Source organism: Sarcophilus harrisii, chromosome 2 (assembly GCF_902635505.1).
Source record: "Sarcophilus harrisii chromosome 2, mSarHar1.11, whole genome shotgun sequence".
Taxonomy (NCBI): Eukaryota; Metazoa; Chordata; class Mammalia; order Dasyuromorphia; family Dasyuridae; genus Sarcophilus; species Sarcophilus harrisii.
Genome location: NC_045427.1, coordinates 310958304 through 310976679, shown reverse-complemented (window position 1 = coordinate 310976679; position 18376 = coordinate 310958304). Strand labels below are relative to the sequence as shown.

Genomic DNA, 18376 nt, shown 5'->3' with positions numbered 1-18376 from the left:
ATATGATCTTCTGTACCCTTTACCTGTCCCTATTTTTCTTGCTTCCAGCAGGAGATGAGGATGAGGATGAATCAGGTGAGGAAAGGCTGCCTTCCTGCTTCGACTATGTCATGCACTTCCTTACTGTCTTTTGGAAGGTGCTATTTGCCTGTGTGCCCCCCACAGAGTACTGCCACGGCTGGGCCTGCTTTGTGGTTTCAATCCTCATCATTGGTATGCTCACCGCCATCATTGGTGACCTGGCTTCCCACTTTGGCTGCACCATTGGCCTCAAGGACTCGGTCACAGCTGTTGTTTTTGTGGCCTTTGGCACCTCTGTCCCAGGTGAGAGTGGGGAAAGGGGATTCTGAAAAGATGGGGTGGTGGGGAGAAATTCTATGAACTATACTCACCCCTGCACCTCAGAAAAAAAGAAAAGAATAGGGATAAAACTTGGTTTTATTGGTCAACAATCTTGGGCAGGATAAGGAAATGGGAACTTTATGCATATCATGCAATATCCATTCAGAAACTTGTCTAAAAGGATCCAACCACAGGATACCTTTAAATAGGAAAAGGTTGTTTTCTTGAAGGCCTTTTAGGATGTAGAGCCAGAAAATGTCCTGGATGACCTTAAGCAAGTCATTTAACTCCCTCTGAGCTTAGCTTTGCTCACCTATAAAATGAGGCTATTACTATTCGTATCACATCGATTGTGTGAAGATCCAATAACATAATGCATGCAAAATGCTTTCTGAATACAAAATGTATCAGCCTCATCCCTTTACTGAGTTCATATACAAAAATTAATTACACACAATATAGGGAGGAAAGAAATAAACATGTATTTCTTAAGCACCAGGTATAGTGTCAAATACTTTACAAATATCTCATTTGGTCCTCACAACCACTCTAGGAGGTAGATACTGTCATTATCCCGATTTTACAGTTACTGAAGCACAAGGAATAGAAGACAGTTGCCCTGAATCACACAGCTAGTGGATTTCTAAGGCTGCTTTTGAACTTGGATCTTCTTGACTCCAGGCCTACACCTTTATCTTTTGCCAACTAGTTGTCAATAAAACACAATGCCTGTTCTCAGAGGATGTATACAGACTCCATGTCTCTCAGGGTAAATAACTTACCCTGGCTTATCTTAGGCCATTCCATGGAGCTTCTAGCATCTTCAGACTCAATCTTCAGTCATTTGCCTTTGCTAGCCCAACTAACAATTAGGGTCCAGGGACTACCACAGAGCAGATTTCTGGAACTCGTCAGGATTGTGGAGCTAAAAGACAGACTCCAGGCATAGGATACTGCCTGCTGGATAAGTGGCCAAAGCACACAACATCCGGCCAATCAGAATCATAGAGAACCACATCCTCTCGTTTTATAAGGCCAGGGAACTGAGATGACCCAAATCTGGTCTGTGTCAAAATCAGGACCGAAGGCTCTGGTCAACAATAATGCACTGAAATGTAAAAGTGGATCTTTAAAAAGCCCCCAGACTTCCAGGACTGACAGAGAGTCACAGATCTGGAGAAACAAATGGCCTCAGACATCATTTATTCCAACTTTCTCATTTTCCAGATGAGGAAATGAAGGTCCAGGGATGTTAAGTGTCTTGTCCAAAAATCACATAGATAATGACCTAATTTCTAAAATGTTATTATTCAGCTCTAAGACCATTCCCAGGAATAAGAATCATTTTTCCAGCTCGTTTATTCCAACCCATGTTTTCCCTCTTCCAGACACCTTTGCCAGCAAAGCAGCTGCCATCCAGGATGTGTACGCCGACGCCTCCATAGGCAACGTTACAGGGAGCAACGCGGTTAATGTCTTCCTGGGCATCGGCTTGGCCTGGTCAGTGGCTGCCATCTACTGGGCCCTGAAAGGACAGGAATTCCACGTCTCTGCTGGCACCCTGGCCTTCTCTGTCACCCTCTTCACCATCTTTGCTTTCGTCTGCATAAGCGTTCTCCTGTACCGGAGACGGCCCCACCTTGGGGGGGAGTTGGGCGGCCCCCGGGGCTGCAGGCTGGCCACAACTTTGCTCTTCGTGACCTTGTGGCTCCTGTACATTCTCTTTGCCACACTGGAAGCTTATTGTTACATCAAAGGGTTCTGAGCAGCGGAGGACCCAGAGATCCAAGGAACCTCAGGGGCCTCACCACCCCTCCAGTGACCACCAGGATGTTTGGCTGAGGAGAGAAAGCCCCAGACATCTATGTCCCTGGAGCACCTCCTTCTGCTCGAATCTCCCCCAGCCCAGGCCCTGGGACTAATGGACAACGGGAATGGTCAAGTTGTAACCAATCAGACAGAAAGACAAAAGAAGCCACAAATTATCAAGTATTTAAATACAAGCCAACAATAGCAACAAAATCAACTGTCACCTCCTTCCTACCCACAGTCCCAACCTTCACAGCAGAGGATCACATCTATGTTCTTACTGCTTTTCAGCTCCATTGTATTTGGTTGCTTCATGTTTTCAGGATTGGGATTTCTCCTATGGGTCTGGATATCAAACATACACAAACACACACACAATGTTTTTGCACCCAGCTGACAGGTGTGGAGGCAAATCAGATCACCATCATTTGGCTTGGCCACTTTTTAAAATTTGTGTTGTTAATGTTATTGTGATGATTATTATTATTTGGTGTCAGGTTTACCTCATTGTTTATTTTTTCTTCCTCCTGACATCCATGACAAAGGTAAAATGGAGCAACACTGGGCTGTTATATAGAGAAAGAAAAGTGCGAATAATGTTCAGCCACAAACAATCTCACTCTCCCTAAGGGATATCTATTATGATTCTGTCCCAGTTTCCTTTTTCCCCCCAGAGTTTTTTATAGGACTGATATACTTAACATGAAAAGATGCATGTGTGTGTGCACACACAAACACACAAACAAACACATATAGCTACACTCACACATTTGTTGGGAGAAAAATGAATATTAGAGCTTCAAAAAAGGGAAAAAAATCATTAAACAAAAATTTTTGTTTCCTGCCCCTGTTGCTGCATTTTGAATACAACATGTCTTTTGTATGAGTGTCAATTCCTTCATCACCATGGTATTTTATGAAGAACTATCTATATATGAATTTATTCTTGGTAAGCTATAGGTAAGGTAAGGCACAAGATGAAAAAGACCTGGCAGAAGAAGGTGTGATGTGTGAGAGAGACTTCTTGATCTTCTCTGATTTGCTTTTTGAGATGAGAAGCATGTACATATATCAAGGATTGTTTTTATTTCTAAGGCAAAACAAAATTTTATCAGTTATTTGGTGTTCTCACCATTTGGTGCTTTTGAGAAATGTCAACTTCTCCATGATCTTACCACCTAGAGTATCATTATACTAGAGTTCACCAAATTTCTTAAAGTCAAATGAATTTGGGAGCAGTTAGCAGTAAGAGAGATCCCCTCCATCTGCCATTCTAATTTCTCTGTGCCTTTAAGGGGTGAGCACTGAGTTCTCTATAGTTCTTATAACTCACCAATGTGGGTTATGTTGGACAGATAGCTCTTAATAGGCTCTCATGTTTTGAAATTTCATGAAGATGTTTTTTCTATCTGTACCTGTATTATCTCTCTGTGATCATAATTTTCTTAAGTCCTAATTTGGGGAGTGAGGGATTGTCATGTTGTTCAAATCTTGACAAAGTTTGAGAGGTCTTGGCTTTAAAAACACACATAATCACCATAAAACTGCCACAATTCTTCAGGTTTCTTCATTGACATAAGTATACTTTTTTTTAAAGATTAAAAAAATGAAAAGAGAAAAATGTAGCCATTTAATTTTAAACCCATTTTTAAGGAAAAAAGTGGAAAAAAAGTGCTCATGTCATAAGGTATATTGACAGTTACCATTGGAAAATTTTGGGGTGGTTAAAAAATAAAAGCTATACTCTATCTCTTTAAAAATACATGCCACTTATTCTTGTTTTTCTTACCTGCAAAAGGCCAGAATGCCATTTTGGGTCCTCTACTCAGCCAATGCAATTGGGAAGAAAAGGTCATTTATGGTGAAGTGTGCTTCCAATGATACTATTTATGTCAGATTTGATTTTGAAAAAAAAAGAAAAAGACAGGCTAGCACTGCAAAGAAAGCTTTGTAGTAGGGCTAAAAGAGAACTTAAGACCCTAGAGGGTAATCAGGGATTGGAGTTACAATTCTTGCAGAAAAGGAAAAGGGAGGTAGGAAGGAACCTTTTATATGGGAAGGACTAAAGAAGGCTGTGAAAACTAATTTCAAATGAAGAAAAGTGAATCTTTTTATAACTTAGGGACATAAGTTCTTTCTCTTTCACAAATACACATTCAAATTAAGTTTAGTTCCAAGTTGGTATGTCCTATGCTCGTGCCTTGTTAAGGTCAATATTAGAAAATACAAAGACAAACTTGGTGTATTATACGGTAAAACAGAGTTCAAGTTAATATCTGGAATTTGCAAAAGAGATGAGATTGAGCAACTAGGGGAAAAACATCAACATATACTTGAAGATGACTCCCTTGAACAATATTTCTTAATTTACATTTATCAGATGCAAACCAATATCACTGTTCAGACAGTTGAACAGCAAAGAAGAGGGATTATGAAATCCATATGGGATTTAACTCTAGCCTTTGTTAGGATAATTATCAGGTTATCTGGATGTTTAACTCAATTCAGCTCAGGATATATTTGTATTTCCTGTGTATTGAGTACCATGGAGATATCAAAAACTGAAGGAAACAAGCATTTATTAAATGTCTACTGTGTTCCAGGCACCATGCTAAACACTGGGTTACAAAGAAAGCACCCCTCAAAATCAACAACAAATAGATGCTGCTTTTAGTACCTCACAATCTAATGGAAGAGATAACATGCAAACAATTATGCCTAAATGTATTATATATAAGGTATGTGTGTGTTGGCATGTGTTTCTGTGTGTAACAATTTAGAAATTAATATCTGGAAGGAAAAGGTATAAGATTTGACATGTAGGAAGGGGTCAAGTTATGAAAGACTTTAAAAGCTAAAATAGAGGATTTCATATTTGTTTCTGGAGGTAACAAGGAATCATGGAGTTTATTGAATTGGGGGCGGGAGAGGTAGACATGATAAGACCTGTAAAAAGATCAATCTGACAGCTGAGTGGAGTACAGAATGGAGTGGGAAGAGAATTGAGAGAGGAAGACCAACTAATAGGTTACTGAAGATACAAACAGGGCACACCACAATCTATGTCCTCCTGGAGCAAACAGTCTTACTAGACTTAATCTAATACTATATACTAGGTGCTTGGGCAGAGAGATAAGCAGGGGAAATGTTCCCAAATGGAATGACCTCAAGGAAAAGGGAAGAGTTGTGTTGAAAATAATACCATGGTTCAATAAACAAGGATATGAGTGCTATGTATTGAATCTGTTTTTACAGAACTTTTTCTAAACCTCTTGGCTTCCCAATACCATGCATCTCACTAGAGAAGCCTAAAGGCTACAAACCTAAAAGTCTAAAGATCTACAATTAGGTCTCTGTGACCCAGAAGGAGGAAAGAAGGGTATAGGGGTTAGTTAACAGGATGGGCCTGCTCCTTCCTATTGAGAAATCTGGCTGCTTTACCCCTTGTATCGTCAAACTCCCAATCTTCATTTTCTCTAGCTCCAGTATGATAAAGGGCAAAATGGCTATTAAATGAAGAATTATTAATAAGATGGATGAATTTAGGGCAAATTGTCAGGAAGTCTTTCAGATTTTATCCAAGTCAGGTGTTTTGTATCTCAGAGAATGGAAAAAGGGTCTTATAGCAACATCCAGGATAATAAATGCATTTATTGGGTGTAGAATACCTTTACTTCACTCCACAAATATGCCAGTAATGCAAAGGAGTCACAGGGACCCTCCCTAAAATTGTGCAGAAACCACTCTAAAACTGTGAGGTTAAATTCAAAAGAAACAGCAGCCTCTAAACCATAATAAGGATCCCTGAGGGCTGCATGTTGACTTAGAAGCCCATGTTAAATATGTATGCACACATATTAATTAATGTATTAACACATTAAAAGCAGATAGGAACTGCATTTTAATCTAGTTTTGACTGCACTGGATCGTGTTGCATGGGGGGGGGGTCACAAAGTCCATAGAATTCACAATACTCCCATAACAATTAATACAACTCTCCTGACAGCGTATCCTACTTTTCCACCTAGCCCTAAAATCCTCTGACTCAATACTATCTCCGGGTATGAACTTCTCTAGTTCAAGTCAATAAACATTTATTTATTAAGCCCTTACTACGTGTCAGGCACTGTGCTAAACCCTGGAGATACAAATAAGGAAAAAAGAGATAATTCCTGCTCTCACAGGATTTACAGTCTAACACGGAAAGACAGCACACAAAAGGAAACAGAAAAGAGATGGGGGCAAATGGGAATGGGGTGGGCAGAGAAGGGTGACCAGTGCAGAGACCTCTCAAGAAGTCGAAGGCAGAGCTGCAGAAGGAAAATGAAGCCTGCTGGAAGGGGAGTTTCGTGTTTCCCCCAACAATGAGAAAGCTAAGTGTAGTTTGAGAAGATGATCCTCATAACCTGGATTAATCTGTATGGTGAGAGTTTTCAAGTGATCAGCTTAACCTAAACTAGGGCATGTGTCCATGGAGTCAGAGGCAAGCAGAACTGCTGATGGGAAAAAGTGGACAGCTAGAAAAACAATCTACCACCATATTGTCATCTTCTGTAACATGATGAGGCTTACCACACAAAACTGCTGGGAGGATAAACTGAGGTAATGTATTTGCAAAAGTTGTTTGTAAACTAGAAAATCCTTATGAACCTGTAAGTTTGTTGTCAGTATTATCTCCTATCAGTCAACAAGCATTTATTAAGCACCTACTATGTTCCAGTCACTGTGCTAAGCTTTGGAGGTTTAAAAAAGGACAAAAACATTTCCTGCTCTCAAGGAGTATACATTTTAATGGGGAAAAATAAATTACTAGGTATATACGAAGTCTATAGAGAGTAGCTAGAAGGCAATCTGAGAAGAAAAATCAACAGCTTCTAACAGGACCAGGAAAGGCTTCCCACAGAAGGTAGTTTTTTCAGTGGAGTCTGGAAGGAAGCAAGTCAGCTTATTCTGTTCTTCTAATGTTAAAATATTTTTCCTTCTGCTGAACCCAAGCTTGGGTTCCTGTTTTTCCTGCCCACTGGTCCTGGACCTTTACTTTGGCAAGACATAGAATGTCATTTTCATTCTGTGGGCATTTGGATTTTTCAAATGTTTGAAGACAGTGACCGTCCTTCCCAAATTATCTTTTCTCTAGGCTAAATATCCTCAATATGTCAACCATTACTCATAAAATACAATTTTCAGCCCCTTCACTGCCCTACTCTGTTATCCTTCTGTAAACATTTTGCAATTTGTCAGTTTTCTACTTAAAATTTGAGCTGAACACAATGTGATCTGACCAGCACAGATTACAGGGATACTGTTAACTCACTTGATCTAGACACTCTAATTTTATTAATGGATCCTAAAACCACATTAGGTTCTTTGGCTGCTTTGCCACACAATGTTGGCTCATACTGATAAAGTCTCCAGATTTTATTTACTGTTAATCCAGGTCTATCCAATCACAAACCTTTAGGAATAATGGGGCTCTGGGAACTAAATTTAGTGGCTAAGCAGGAAACTATAAATATAGAGACTATTAGAAGTTCTTCTAAAGACGAATTCTATGAATAAGCTGGGTCATAAGGAGAGGGCACAAATTAGGCAGGGCAAATTCATGATCTATCAAAAGACTCTGAGGGACAAGGAATCAATTCCTCTAATTTCTCCAAATTTGGAGTATACTTCTGTCCCAGAATAGCAGCTGGTTATAATCTTTATTCATCTAAAACTTAAATAGTTTTTAAAATCTAAGTATCATATCTTTTCATTACTCCCATTAATTTTCATCTTGTTGGGGCTGGGCCATTACGGAAGATCTTGCTTCTGTCATTGTCATATTATTGATCTCTTTTTGTTTTATGTCATCTGCAAATTTGAGAAGTAAATAGTCTGTGTCTTCACTGACAGTTATTGAACAGGAGAGGGTAAGGTGCAATGGGACTTCTCTTTATGGCCAGTAATAAGTTTGGATCTCTGCTATCATGAATAGATTGAATCATTAACCAACACACTTTTGACAGGGTCTTTTAATTACTTATTTTTCTCTATTTGGTTGCAAAAAAGGAGAAAGATTGAGTCTTTATTAAACATATGCTGAAATGCAGACACATAATGTAGGGAAATATGGATGTGTTTAACAACCTGTTTTTCAGGCACAACACACAAGTTTAATCTGCATTATTCATATTTTCTCCTTTACTTTCTTAAACTTAGTTGTTTAGTCATTTTTTCAGTCATACCCAATTCTTTATGACCCTTTCTGGGGATTTGGCAAAGATCCTGGAATAATTTGCCATTACCTTCTCCACTTCATTTTATAGATGAGACAAATAGTTAAGTGACTTTATAGTTGGTGTCTAAGGCTGGATTTGAATTCAGGAAGAGCAGTGTTCCTGATTCTAGGCCAGGCGTTCTGGTTCTGTCCCCTGCATCACTTAGTTGCCCTTTTTAAGTTCGGACAATCTACAAAACAATAAATTAAAGACGTAGCATTTGTTGATTTTTCAAGGTGTAAGTGCTCATGCAGAAAATTTAATAATGGGTTCTCAAGCCAGTGTGAGCTGATTCTAGCACATCTTGACACTGTTTCACATGCCAGTGATTTACTAATCTTTTAACTTTATCAAAAAAAGGAAATTGGCTTATTTTCATATGGCTTCTTAGTGACCATGTTTTCTCTCAAACAATTACTTTCTTATCATTGCTTACAAACTTCTAAAATATGTTTTATAATTTTTCTTAATGGCTTAAGATTTCTACAGTTCTCACCTCCCTTCTTTTTTTTTTAATTTTCAAAAACAAAAAGCATTTGCTTGTCTTAGTCTTTTGGAACTTTTCTATCTCTTCATGATTTCTCAAAAACACTCTCAAATTCTTTCTGTACTCTGAGATACAATTCATCTGGGACTGGAGTTTTGAAATCACTGAAGGAATCTAAATTCTTTCTTACAAACCTGCCTATCTATCTTGGTCTTCAATTCCCTCTTACCAATTTGTGTTCTATCCTTTCCAGGTTAAAGATTATACTCCTTGTTAGAGAAGATAGAAGCAAAATGAAGAGCCCAGTAGTGCTGTGTTCTTTCTATCATATATTAACACTATCCCATACTTTAAAATAAAAAAAACCAAACCAAACCAAAACACTAGATGAGATCTCCCTGTAACCTTGTCTTGTTATTTTTCTTGTTCCTTATTCATATAATTTTTTTTTCTGTAAGTCTCAAATCATTCTGTACTTTATTTTTCCGAGGACTCTTCTTAAAGATATGTGACTTTATACATATTTTTGAGTCATGCTCATGTATCCTATTTCTATCTTCTAACAACTAAGTTCATTAGGGTTTTCTTTTTTCCCATTAAACTGTGGGCTCCTTGAGAGCAGAGACTTAGGGATAGGGAGTTCTCTATTTTTCTTTTCATAGTATCCCCAGTGCTTGGCATATAATAGGTGCTTAATAAAAAAAATTCTCGTTGACTTGTGATTGTGATTAGATTGTGATTTTATTGTTTAATTTTTTAAATAAGAAATCAAAGTATTGGATAGATTTGCTTCATGTAAATACTATAGGTTCCTTTCTTTGAAAAAGACAGGAACACAGAGTCATATATAAAAGATGAAAAAATTAAGGCATAGAAGTGCCGTGATTAGCCCAAAGTCATACAGCTGATGTTTATATACTTGATAATAGAACCCAATCTTTTGAGCTCCATGGTCCCAGGCTGTATTCAATCTTCTGTACAAAGTCGACATCACATAATAGGGTATAAAGTTCGGGTAATATTTCATTGATCCATAACCATCCTTACATGGTTCCACTTCATTCAACAAATCAATTCATGCCTTAATCAAGTGCCTAAGAGCACCATGCTATGTGCTGACAATATTATAACCAAAATGAAATAGTCCCAAGGAGCCATTTGGGGGGGAGGGAGGTGACCAAACAGGAAATTCAAAAGGAATTTCTGGGGTAGAAGATTCCTGAGAAAGCACTGACAGTATGTGTGTCACATGCATGTATATTTATATTCAGGAAAGGCCTCTTGTAGGAGCTGGCACTTGAGTTGAAGTTGCAGTGGAGCTAGGGGAGTTCCAACAAGCAGAGATAGAATGTCCTACACAAGGTCATTTGACTGGAAGATGGAATTCATAATAAAGGACTGGTATTTTTGAGACTAATGGACAGTGCTAGAGGGATATCCAAGAGCAGGGACTGACCCACTGAGAACTCAAAAGGCCAAGAATGAATCCTACAACTTTGACTTCTTTAAGCTAACCCTTCTCGATGCTTTCTATTTTATGATTTCTTTGTCTGCAGAGGATAAATCAGTAGGCCAACCCATAAGTCCCTCTTGCCTTTTTCACTGACGTCTATTCACTGTGGGGCAAATTGAAGCGAAGGAAGCAGACTGAACAGGTCACCCCAGTAGCCAAAAGTACATTTCTAAAAGAGAACTTTCACTGGAAAGAAGTGGTTGTAATTGAGGACCCTGACTGATCATCAAAGCTTCCAATTTCAAAAAGAACTCTCCCAAGGGTACTTGATCTAGGAAAGCCTGGTCTCAGCTGCTATGTGTGAAAAGTCAGACATGCAGAAAGCTGGCTACATCAAGAAGAGGTTATGTCATACTAATTTCGATTTCATTTTTGACAGGGTTATTAGACAGAACAAGCAAATGCTATTAACGTGGTATATCTAGATTTCAGCAAGGCATTTGGCAGAGTTTCTCTTGAAATATTTGTGAACAAAGTAGAGGGATATGGGCTAGATCAAAGTACAATTAGTTGCATTCAGCACTAGAGGAATGACCAAACCCAAGAATGTTAATTAATGGTTTGATATCAACCTGGAGAGAAGTCTCAAATAGAGTGGGAGTGCCCAAGGATATGACCTAGCTCTCTGCTCTCCAATGTTTGTGTCAATGACTTGAATGAAAGTGTAGATGGTATGATCATCATATTTGCATAGGGTATTAAGTCAGTCAAGATAAATAACATGAGGGCAGCTAGATGAGGCAGGGGACAGAGGATTTGAATTCAAATCAAGCCTCAGACACTTAATATGTATTAGCTGGGTGACCCTAAACAAATCACTTAACCCAAATTGCCTTGCAAAAAAAGAAAGAAAGGAAAAAAAAAGATATTGGATGAGAAAGACAAGAAGCAAAAAAGGCAAAGCTTGCATGATAGGCCCATTAAAATGAAACTGAATAGGGATAAATGTAAAGTCATACTTAATATTAAAAAATGAATTAATAAGTACACAAGGGGAAAGGGTAGCATGACAAAGGTTTGTATGAAAGGTAATTGGGAACTTTAACATACTGCAACCACAGTGAGGGTCAACAAGGTGGTGACATATTAGTTAAAAAAGCAGATGTCATTTTAGCTTCTTTTAATAGAGGAATTAGTGTCTCAAACAAGAAAACAAGTTTCCTGGCTGGATCAAATTTGCAGTATTGTGTTTAGCTCTCTTTGCCACATTTTAGGAAGGACAACTCCTTCTCCCAAGGGAGACAATCAGGATTGCTTGGGTTTTGGAAAATCAGTTGAGAATGAGGATGAAGTGAATGAAGATAGATTTTTAGATTGGAGAAAAAGTAAATTGGAGAGGGACATAATAATTATCTTCAAGTATTTGAAAAATAGTATTATGGGAACTCTATCCAGAATAGTGGATAGAGTACCTGCTCTCAAGTCAGGAGAACCTGAGTTCAAATTCAGCCTCAGATACTTAATACTTCTTAGCTGTGTGACCCTGGGTAAGTCACTTAACCCCAGTTACCTTAGCAAAAAAAGAAAAAAGTAGTATTGTAGAAGAAGAATTAGACTTCTTAGATATTATGGCTCTAGTGGGCGGAAATAGGGATAATATGTGAAATTGCAAAGTGACATGCTCAGGCTTGATTTCAGGGGAAAAAAATTCCTAATAATTGGAGAATACCCCAAAGTAGAATGCTTCAACAGGAAATGGGTGTTTTCCCATTCTACTAAAATTTAATCTCTTTGTATTTTACTCAGGAGAGACAAGTGTTTTTCCCACATATTTAATTAAGATTGATGTATAGATCTTCTTACTTCATTATTATCATGGCCAACTATTCCTGAGTTTATTTTTATCATTTGGTATAATAGTTGTTCCTTTTTTCTTAGTTGTGGGAAGGTGTTTCTTCTGATGTCTACTCTCCATTTTCTTGGAGTTTGAGCATTCATCTGTTTATAGTTTCTTTTCTCTCAGATGGTTTCTTTTCCTTGTTTTATCACATGGAATTTCTTAGACTTGTCTCCTGTTTCCTATCTTTTGGGCTCCTGGAATTTTTTCTATTAGGAAGGCCTGTGACATGAATAGATCAAGTTGGACTGTTTCTTAGAGTAGCAATAACACAGCTGATTTTTAAATTAACCTGCTCTGTAAAGAGCCATAGGAACATCAAAAAGAGACAGTCCAAAGGTGTCCCTCTTTCCCTCCTTTTCACCTCTTCTCATTTTGCTCCCCATGAAATATGCCTACCCACATCCTCCATTCCTCCCTTCTGTCTCCAGGCCCCTTGACTGCTGATTTTTTTAATAGTAAATTGGCTAAGTGGGTGCAAAAAGCTCCTGGTCACCAGGATTCCCATGTTATCACAAATAAAAGGCTGGAAGATTGTGGGGAATGACCAGTTTGCCTTTCTTACTCCTCCTGACTATCTGCTCTTCTTCCTAATGGTGGAATTTGTGGGAGTAAGAGAGGCAAGTGTTCCTCAGGATATTTCCAACCCAGTCTTTTAATAAGACACCATATAACCCTGACATTCTCATACTCACATGAGGAAATCCACAAATGGTCACTGGAGAAAAACCACCAACACCCATTCTTTCATATCCTTCTAATATTTAAAATCAATTACAGGGCTGTGAGAATCAGACACATAGTGACTTCAGAAAGAAATACTCAATTTAATATGAACCTCCTTTTATTCAAAATCAATTATAGATGTGTGGCAGTCAGTATGATAAAACAGAGACAGAATTGTTTTGAAGCCAAGAAGACCTGAGCTCAAGTCCATTTGAGTAGGTCTCAAGAGAACATTAATTTAACGCCATAGACAGTTATTTTAAAAATATCACAGATCTCTCTTTTTAGGATGCAAAGTTGGAAGGCAACTTAGAAATCATTAAGGCTCAGAGAAGAAAACAAGCATCTACTATGTACCAGATACTGTGCTGAGCATTTTAAAGTTATTGTCTCCTTAGATTCTCATAATAATACTGGTTTTATTATAATCACTATTTTACAGTAGGGGAAACTGAGGCAGACAAGATAAATAAATTGCCCAAAGTCACCCAGCTAATGAGTGTTGGAGGCAGGATTTCAATTCATATCTTCCTTACTGGGAGTTTCTTATACCAATGAAATTCTATAGATCTACAGGTAAAGGATCATAGATTTAGAGATGGAAGAAAATTGGGAGCTCCTCTAGCCCAGCCCATTTATTCTGTTGTTGTTTAGTCATTTTCAGTGGTATACAACTCTTTATGATCCCTTGTGGGCTTTTTTTGGAGAAAGGTATTGGAGTGGTTTGCCTTCCTCCTCCAGCTCATTTGACAGATGAGGAAACCGAGGCAAACAGGGTTAAGTGATTTGCTCAGGTCTTGAAGCTAGTTAAGTGTCTAAGGCTAGATTTGAAATCAATATGAATTTTCTGACACTAGGCTGAGTGCTCTGTATACCCTGGTGCCCCCTAGCTGAGCTCTTAGAGGTAAACCATATCCATATTCACATAAAAAGTAAATAGCTGAGTGAGGATTCAAACTCAGGTGTTCGGATTCCAGAGTCATTGTTTTTTTTTCTACTGTAGTATGCTGCCTTCAGAAGAGAGCTTAAAGGTTTTCTAGCTCAAAATTCTTATTTAAAAGATAAGAAAGGGGGCAGCTAGGTGGTACAATGGATAGAGCACTAACTCTGAAATCAGGAGGACCTGAGTTCAAATGTAATCTCAGATACACTTCCCAGCTGTATGACCCCGGGCAAGTCACTTAGCCCAGTTGCCTCAGGAAAAAAAAAAAAGAAAGAAAGAAAAACAAGAAGCAAAATGAGCTGAAAGGGAAATCACTCATCTAAGGACACACAACAAACCAAGTAATAGAATGAGTGCTAGAATCCAGGTCTCCTCTCCCCCACTTAAGGACTCTGTCCTTGACACTACTGCCTTCTTACTGTTTTTTAGGAGGTCCTCCTTTAATATTTCGTTTTTCTTGACCAGATTATTTTAATTCATTGGTATAATAAATAATCTCCAACCATTTAGTATTTTGTTCTCCTACTGGATTGCTCACAAACTGTCAGAGTTCTAGTGCTTTTTACATGTTTCCTGTTCCTTATTTTCTCAATCCAGATTGTCCAAGCATCTCTCCACATCATTATATAAACACCCTTTGAAACATAAGGGCATTTAATTGTGGTGCCCTCCCTTAGATGCAAAGAACGTAGGATTACAAAAAAGGAGTTGGGTGGGAATTTATCATATCATCTAGTTCTCATCTTCTTAAACTGTGAGTTGTGACCTTTACAGGGTCTTATAACTGAATTTTGGGGACATGAAATCATGTTTTATCATCAGTAAATGTTTGATTGGAATATCTATTTTGTGTACCTATATTTCCAGGATTACATAAAATTTTTTTAGGCAAAAAATGATCGAGTGGAAAAAGTTTAAGAAGCCCTGATCTAGTTCACCCCCTTTATTTTACATGAGCAAATGTAAGCCCAGAGAGAAGGGATATCAGGGTATCATGTGACAGAAATGGGTTCTACCTGATTCTAAAGCTGGAATTTTTCCCACTGAACCATGCTGCTTTCCTAAAATGAATCCACCACTACCACAAAACTTTCAACTCAACTCACAGGTGTGGCCAAGACCTATATTTGGGGGTCAACCACCTTGGCAGCTCTTTGAACATATATATCACATTGAAACTTAGTTCATCCAACTCCTACATAAATATAATTCATATATTTCACCACTTTCATTTGTGCCCTTCATTATGCTCTTTCACACAATCTTCTTCAATATCATTTTAGAGTTTTGTTCTTCTAGCAGATACGTTTTTTTTTTGACTTCCCATTATCCTCTTTAAAGTATGCAGATGGAATCACAGAATTAGAAGGGATCTTAGGTTACAATTTTCTTTCCAACTCATTCATATTTTCATTTAATAAGTTTTCTCCCCTTTTAAATATGAACTTTACAAACAATGAACATTCAATATAAATATACAAGCAAAGAAAAATGATTATATTTGAAACAACTATCATGTAAACTTAGAAACAATGTATATTAAATTTAACATGATAGTAACAAAATTAACCTCCTTGTCTGTATCCCCTTTTGAATTTCCTTTGACTCTCTTCTGTATATTTTTAAACATTTCCATTTCTTCATCTCCCTCCTCATCATTAGACATACCCTCCAACTTCTCTAGTTGCATTTATGGTCATACTTCTGAGCAATATATAATCTCCCTTTTTAACAAATAAGTATAATCAAGCAAAATGAATTCACATATATGCCACATCTGAAGAAGTACATATCATTCCACATCTATAATCTATCATGTCTATGCCAAGAGACAGGAAGGGTACTTCATTATGAGTGTTCTGGATTGATAATTGATTGGTTATTACATTGATCAAAATGCTTAAGTCTTGTTTTCCTTTATGCTATTACAGTCTTTTTATAAATTGCTTTTCTGGTTCTGCTGACTTCACTCCATATCAGTTCACAGAAATCTCAGATTTCTTTGAATCCACTCATTTCATCATTTTATATACTACAATAATACTACATGATGTCAAAATACCATAATTTGTTCAACCAATCTCCAACTGATTGGCACCCATCCTCTTTGCTACAAAACAAAGAGCTACTATAAATATTTTTGTACACATGGGTTTTTTCTCTATTTCTTTGACTTTTGGATTTATTCCTAGTTAGTAACAGTGCTTATTTTCAAATTGCTTTGTACAATGTTTTAACCAATTCCCAGCTTCACCAAAAGTACATCAGCAGATCAAATATTTATTAATAACCTACTGACTTCTGGGCTAGGTAATGGGATACAAAGATAAAAGTGAAACATGAAATAACTCCTTATTGTCTTATATTCTAATGAAAGCAAAAATATGGACATAAAAGAAAATACAAAACATACATAGAGTTAATATGAGGGGATATTAACTTGTAGGGAGTTTAGGAGAGATCTAGGAACAGAGACACGGGTGGTGTAATATGAATCGAACCAATGAAAGAATCTTTTCTGTAGCATGAATGAATGAAGGAAAAAATATTAAGTTCCTACTATGTTATCCACTGTGCTAGATAAAAGTGAAATAATTCCTGCCCATAAGGAATTTATATTGTAATGGGGGAGATAACATATTTTGAAAAATGATGACTAGAAAAAGGAGTCAGGTTTAGGGAAATCACAGGAACCATAGGGTAATTAATTAATTGACTATTTCCCAAGGCAATGATAACTTTATTTTGATTATTATTGCTGAAGAAAGTAGTGGAAAAAGTTTGAGAGAAAGGCATATATATGCAGGGTAGGGGGAAATATGTTCTGGGTGGATGATGTAAAGCATGGTCTTGGGCTGGCTAGACATAGACAATTATGTAAGAATCCTTGACAGATGGTCATCCAACTTTTGCTTATACAGTCCCCAAAATAGGGAACTCCTCATCAAAATATTCTTTCCCATTGTTGGACAACTCTAATTAAAAGTCTTATAGATGAGTTTTTCCTTCCTGGGCCTCTCATTCATGGCTCTCAGTTTTATGGGACTGCACCACATTAAAACTAGCCCACTTAACTAGTTGGTGTAGCAGTTAGAGCACCAACCCTGAAGTCAGGAGGACTTGAGTTCAAATCTGACCTCAGACATTTAACACTTCCTGGCTGAGACCCTGAGCAAGTCACTTAATCCCAATTGCCTCAGCTAAAACAAAACAAAGCAAAACAAAAAACTAGCCCACTTTCCACACATCAGTACTTGTAATATTTGAAAAAAAAACTATTATATTTGCCTCAAGCTTTCTCTTTTCTAGTCTTAAATATTACCGATTCCTTCAACTCTTTTGTATTATGAGATGGTTTGCAGTCCCATACTGTCTTGATTGCTTCCCTTTGAATAAATTCATTGTCAATTTCTTGTCCATCTAGAATTAAGCTCAGTAATCCAAAAGTTTTCTGACTAATTTAAAGTACATCTGGAATGGTATTTCCCACATGCTAGGCATATACTTTATTCTTTAGCCTTGAATGATTTTGGGGGGCTTTGTATGACAAAAGCTTACATTTATAGAGAATTTTAATATCCCTAGATCTCAATGGACTATCCTGACTAGTAGTTGTTCATATAACTTTCTCTGGGAATCTCATTGTATCTGTCCATTTATATATTTGTCACATCCCATTTTCTAGCATTATTTTCCCCAAATGTACTTTTCTTTAAATGCTCCTAATTATTTTCTGAACTATGACTCAAAGAATCTGGGTTCTAAACCTGATTTTGGCAGCTGGTGACCTTTATATACCACTCAGAGCATAGATTATGGAAATAATTATAGTTGTAGCTTAATTTAATGTCTTCATTTTATCAATGAAGAAATTGAGACCCAGAGAGGACCTGGCCAAAGTCCCAAAAGAATTAACTAAGATCCAAAGTAGGATCCCTTGAATCTAAGTCTAGCATTCTTTGGGCCTTGGTGTGCTGTTAAATGTTTAACAACCAGCTCTCTGAAATGTATGCAAGACATACTTTTAAGTTTAATTAGAATTATTAAAATTTTCTTTATCATTCTTCAAGTTTAGACAGTCAATAATAAATCAAAACCTGGTTTGTAGCATTTGTCAATTTCCAAGGTACACATTCTCACAATTAAAATATCATTAGTGAATATTAAAGTAAAGGGGTTAGATTAGATAGTCTTATCAAAACCCAGGAATAAGAACAGGAAGGACCTCAGAAACCATCAAGTTCAATCTTTTCATTTTATAGAGTTGAGAACTTAAGTCCAGAGAAATTGACTTCACTTTGTTATTTACTAATTTTGCAGTTGTATTCAACTCTTTGTGATCCCATTTGGGATTTTTCTTGGCAAGAATACTGTGGTTCACCATTTCTTTTTCCAGTTCACTTGACATGAGGAAACTGAGGCAAGCAGAGTTAAGTGACTTGGCCAGGGTCACACAGCT

The 18376-nt window shown here is 37.4% G+C and overlaps 1 protein-coding gene across 2 annotated transcripts in view; it reads left to right on the top strand.

The window, feature by feature from the left end:
- The window catches only part of SLC8A3 (solute carrier family 8 member A3), a 209738-nt gene extending 205825 nt beyond the window's left edge, over positions 1–3913 (top strand). Inside the window, exons 6-7 of one of the 2 annotated variants that reach the window (XM_031952608.1) lie at positions 52–324; positions 1731–3913. In XM_031952608.1, coding sequence (XP_031808468.1) covers positions 52–324; positions 1731–2107 — 650 coding nt within the window. In that variant the 3' untranslated portion in view covers positions 2108–3913. Of the gene's footprint in view, positions 1–48; positions 325–1730 lie in introns of both variants that reach the window. The other variant, XM_031952607.1, reaches the window with a different exon arrangement.
- Positions 3914–18376: the final 14463 nt, after the last annotated feature.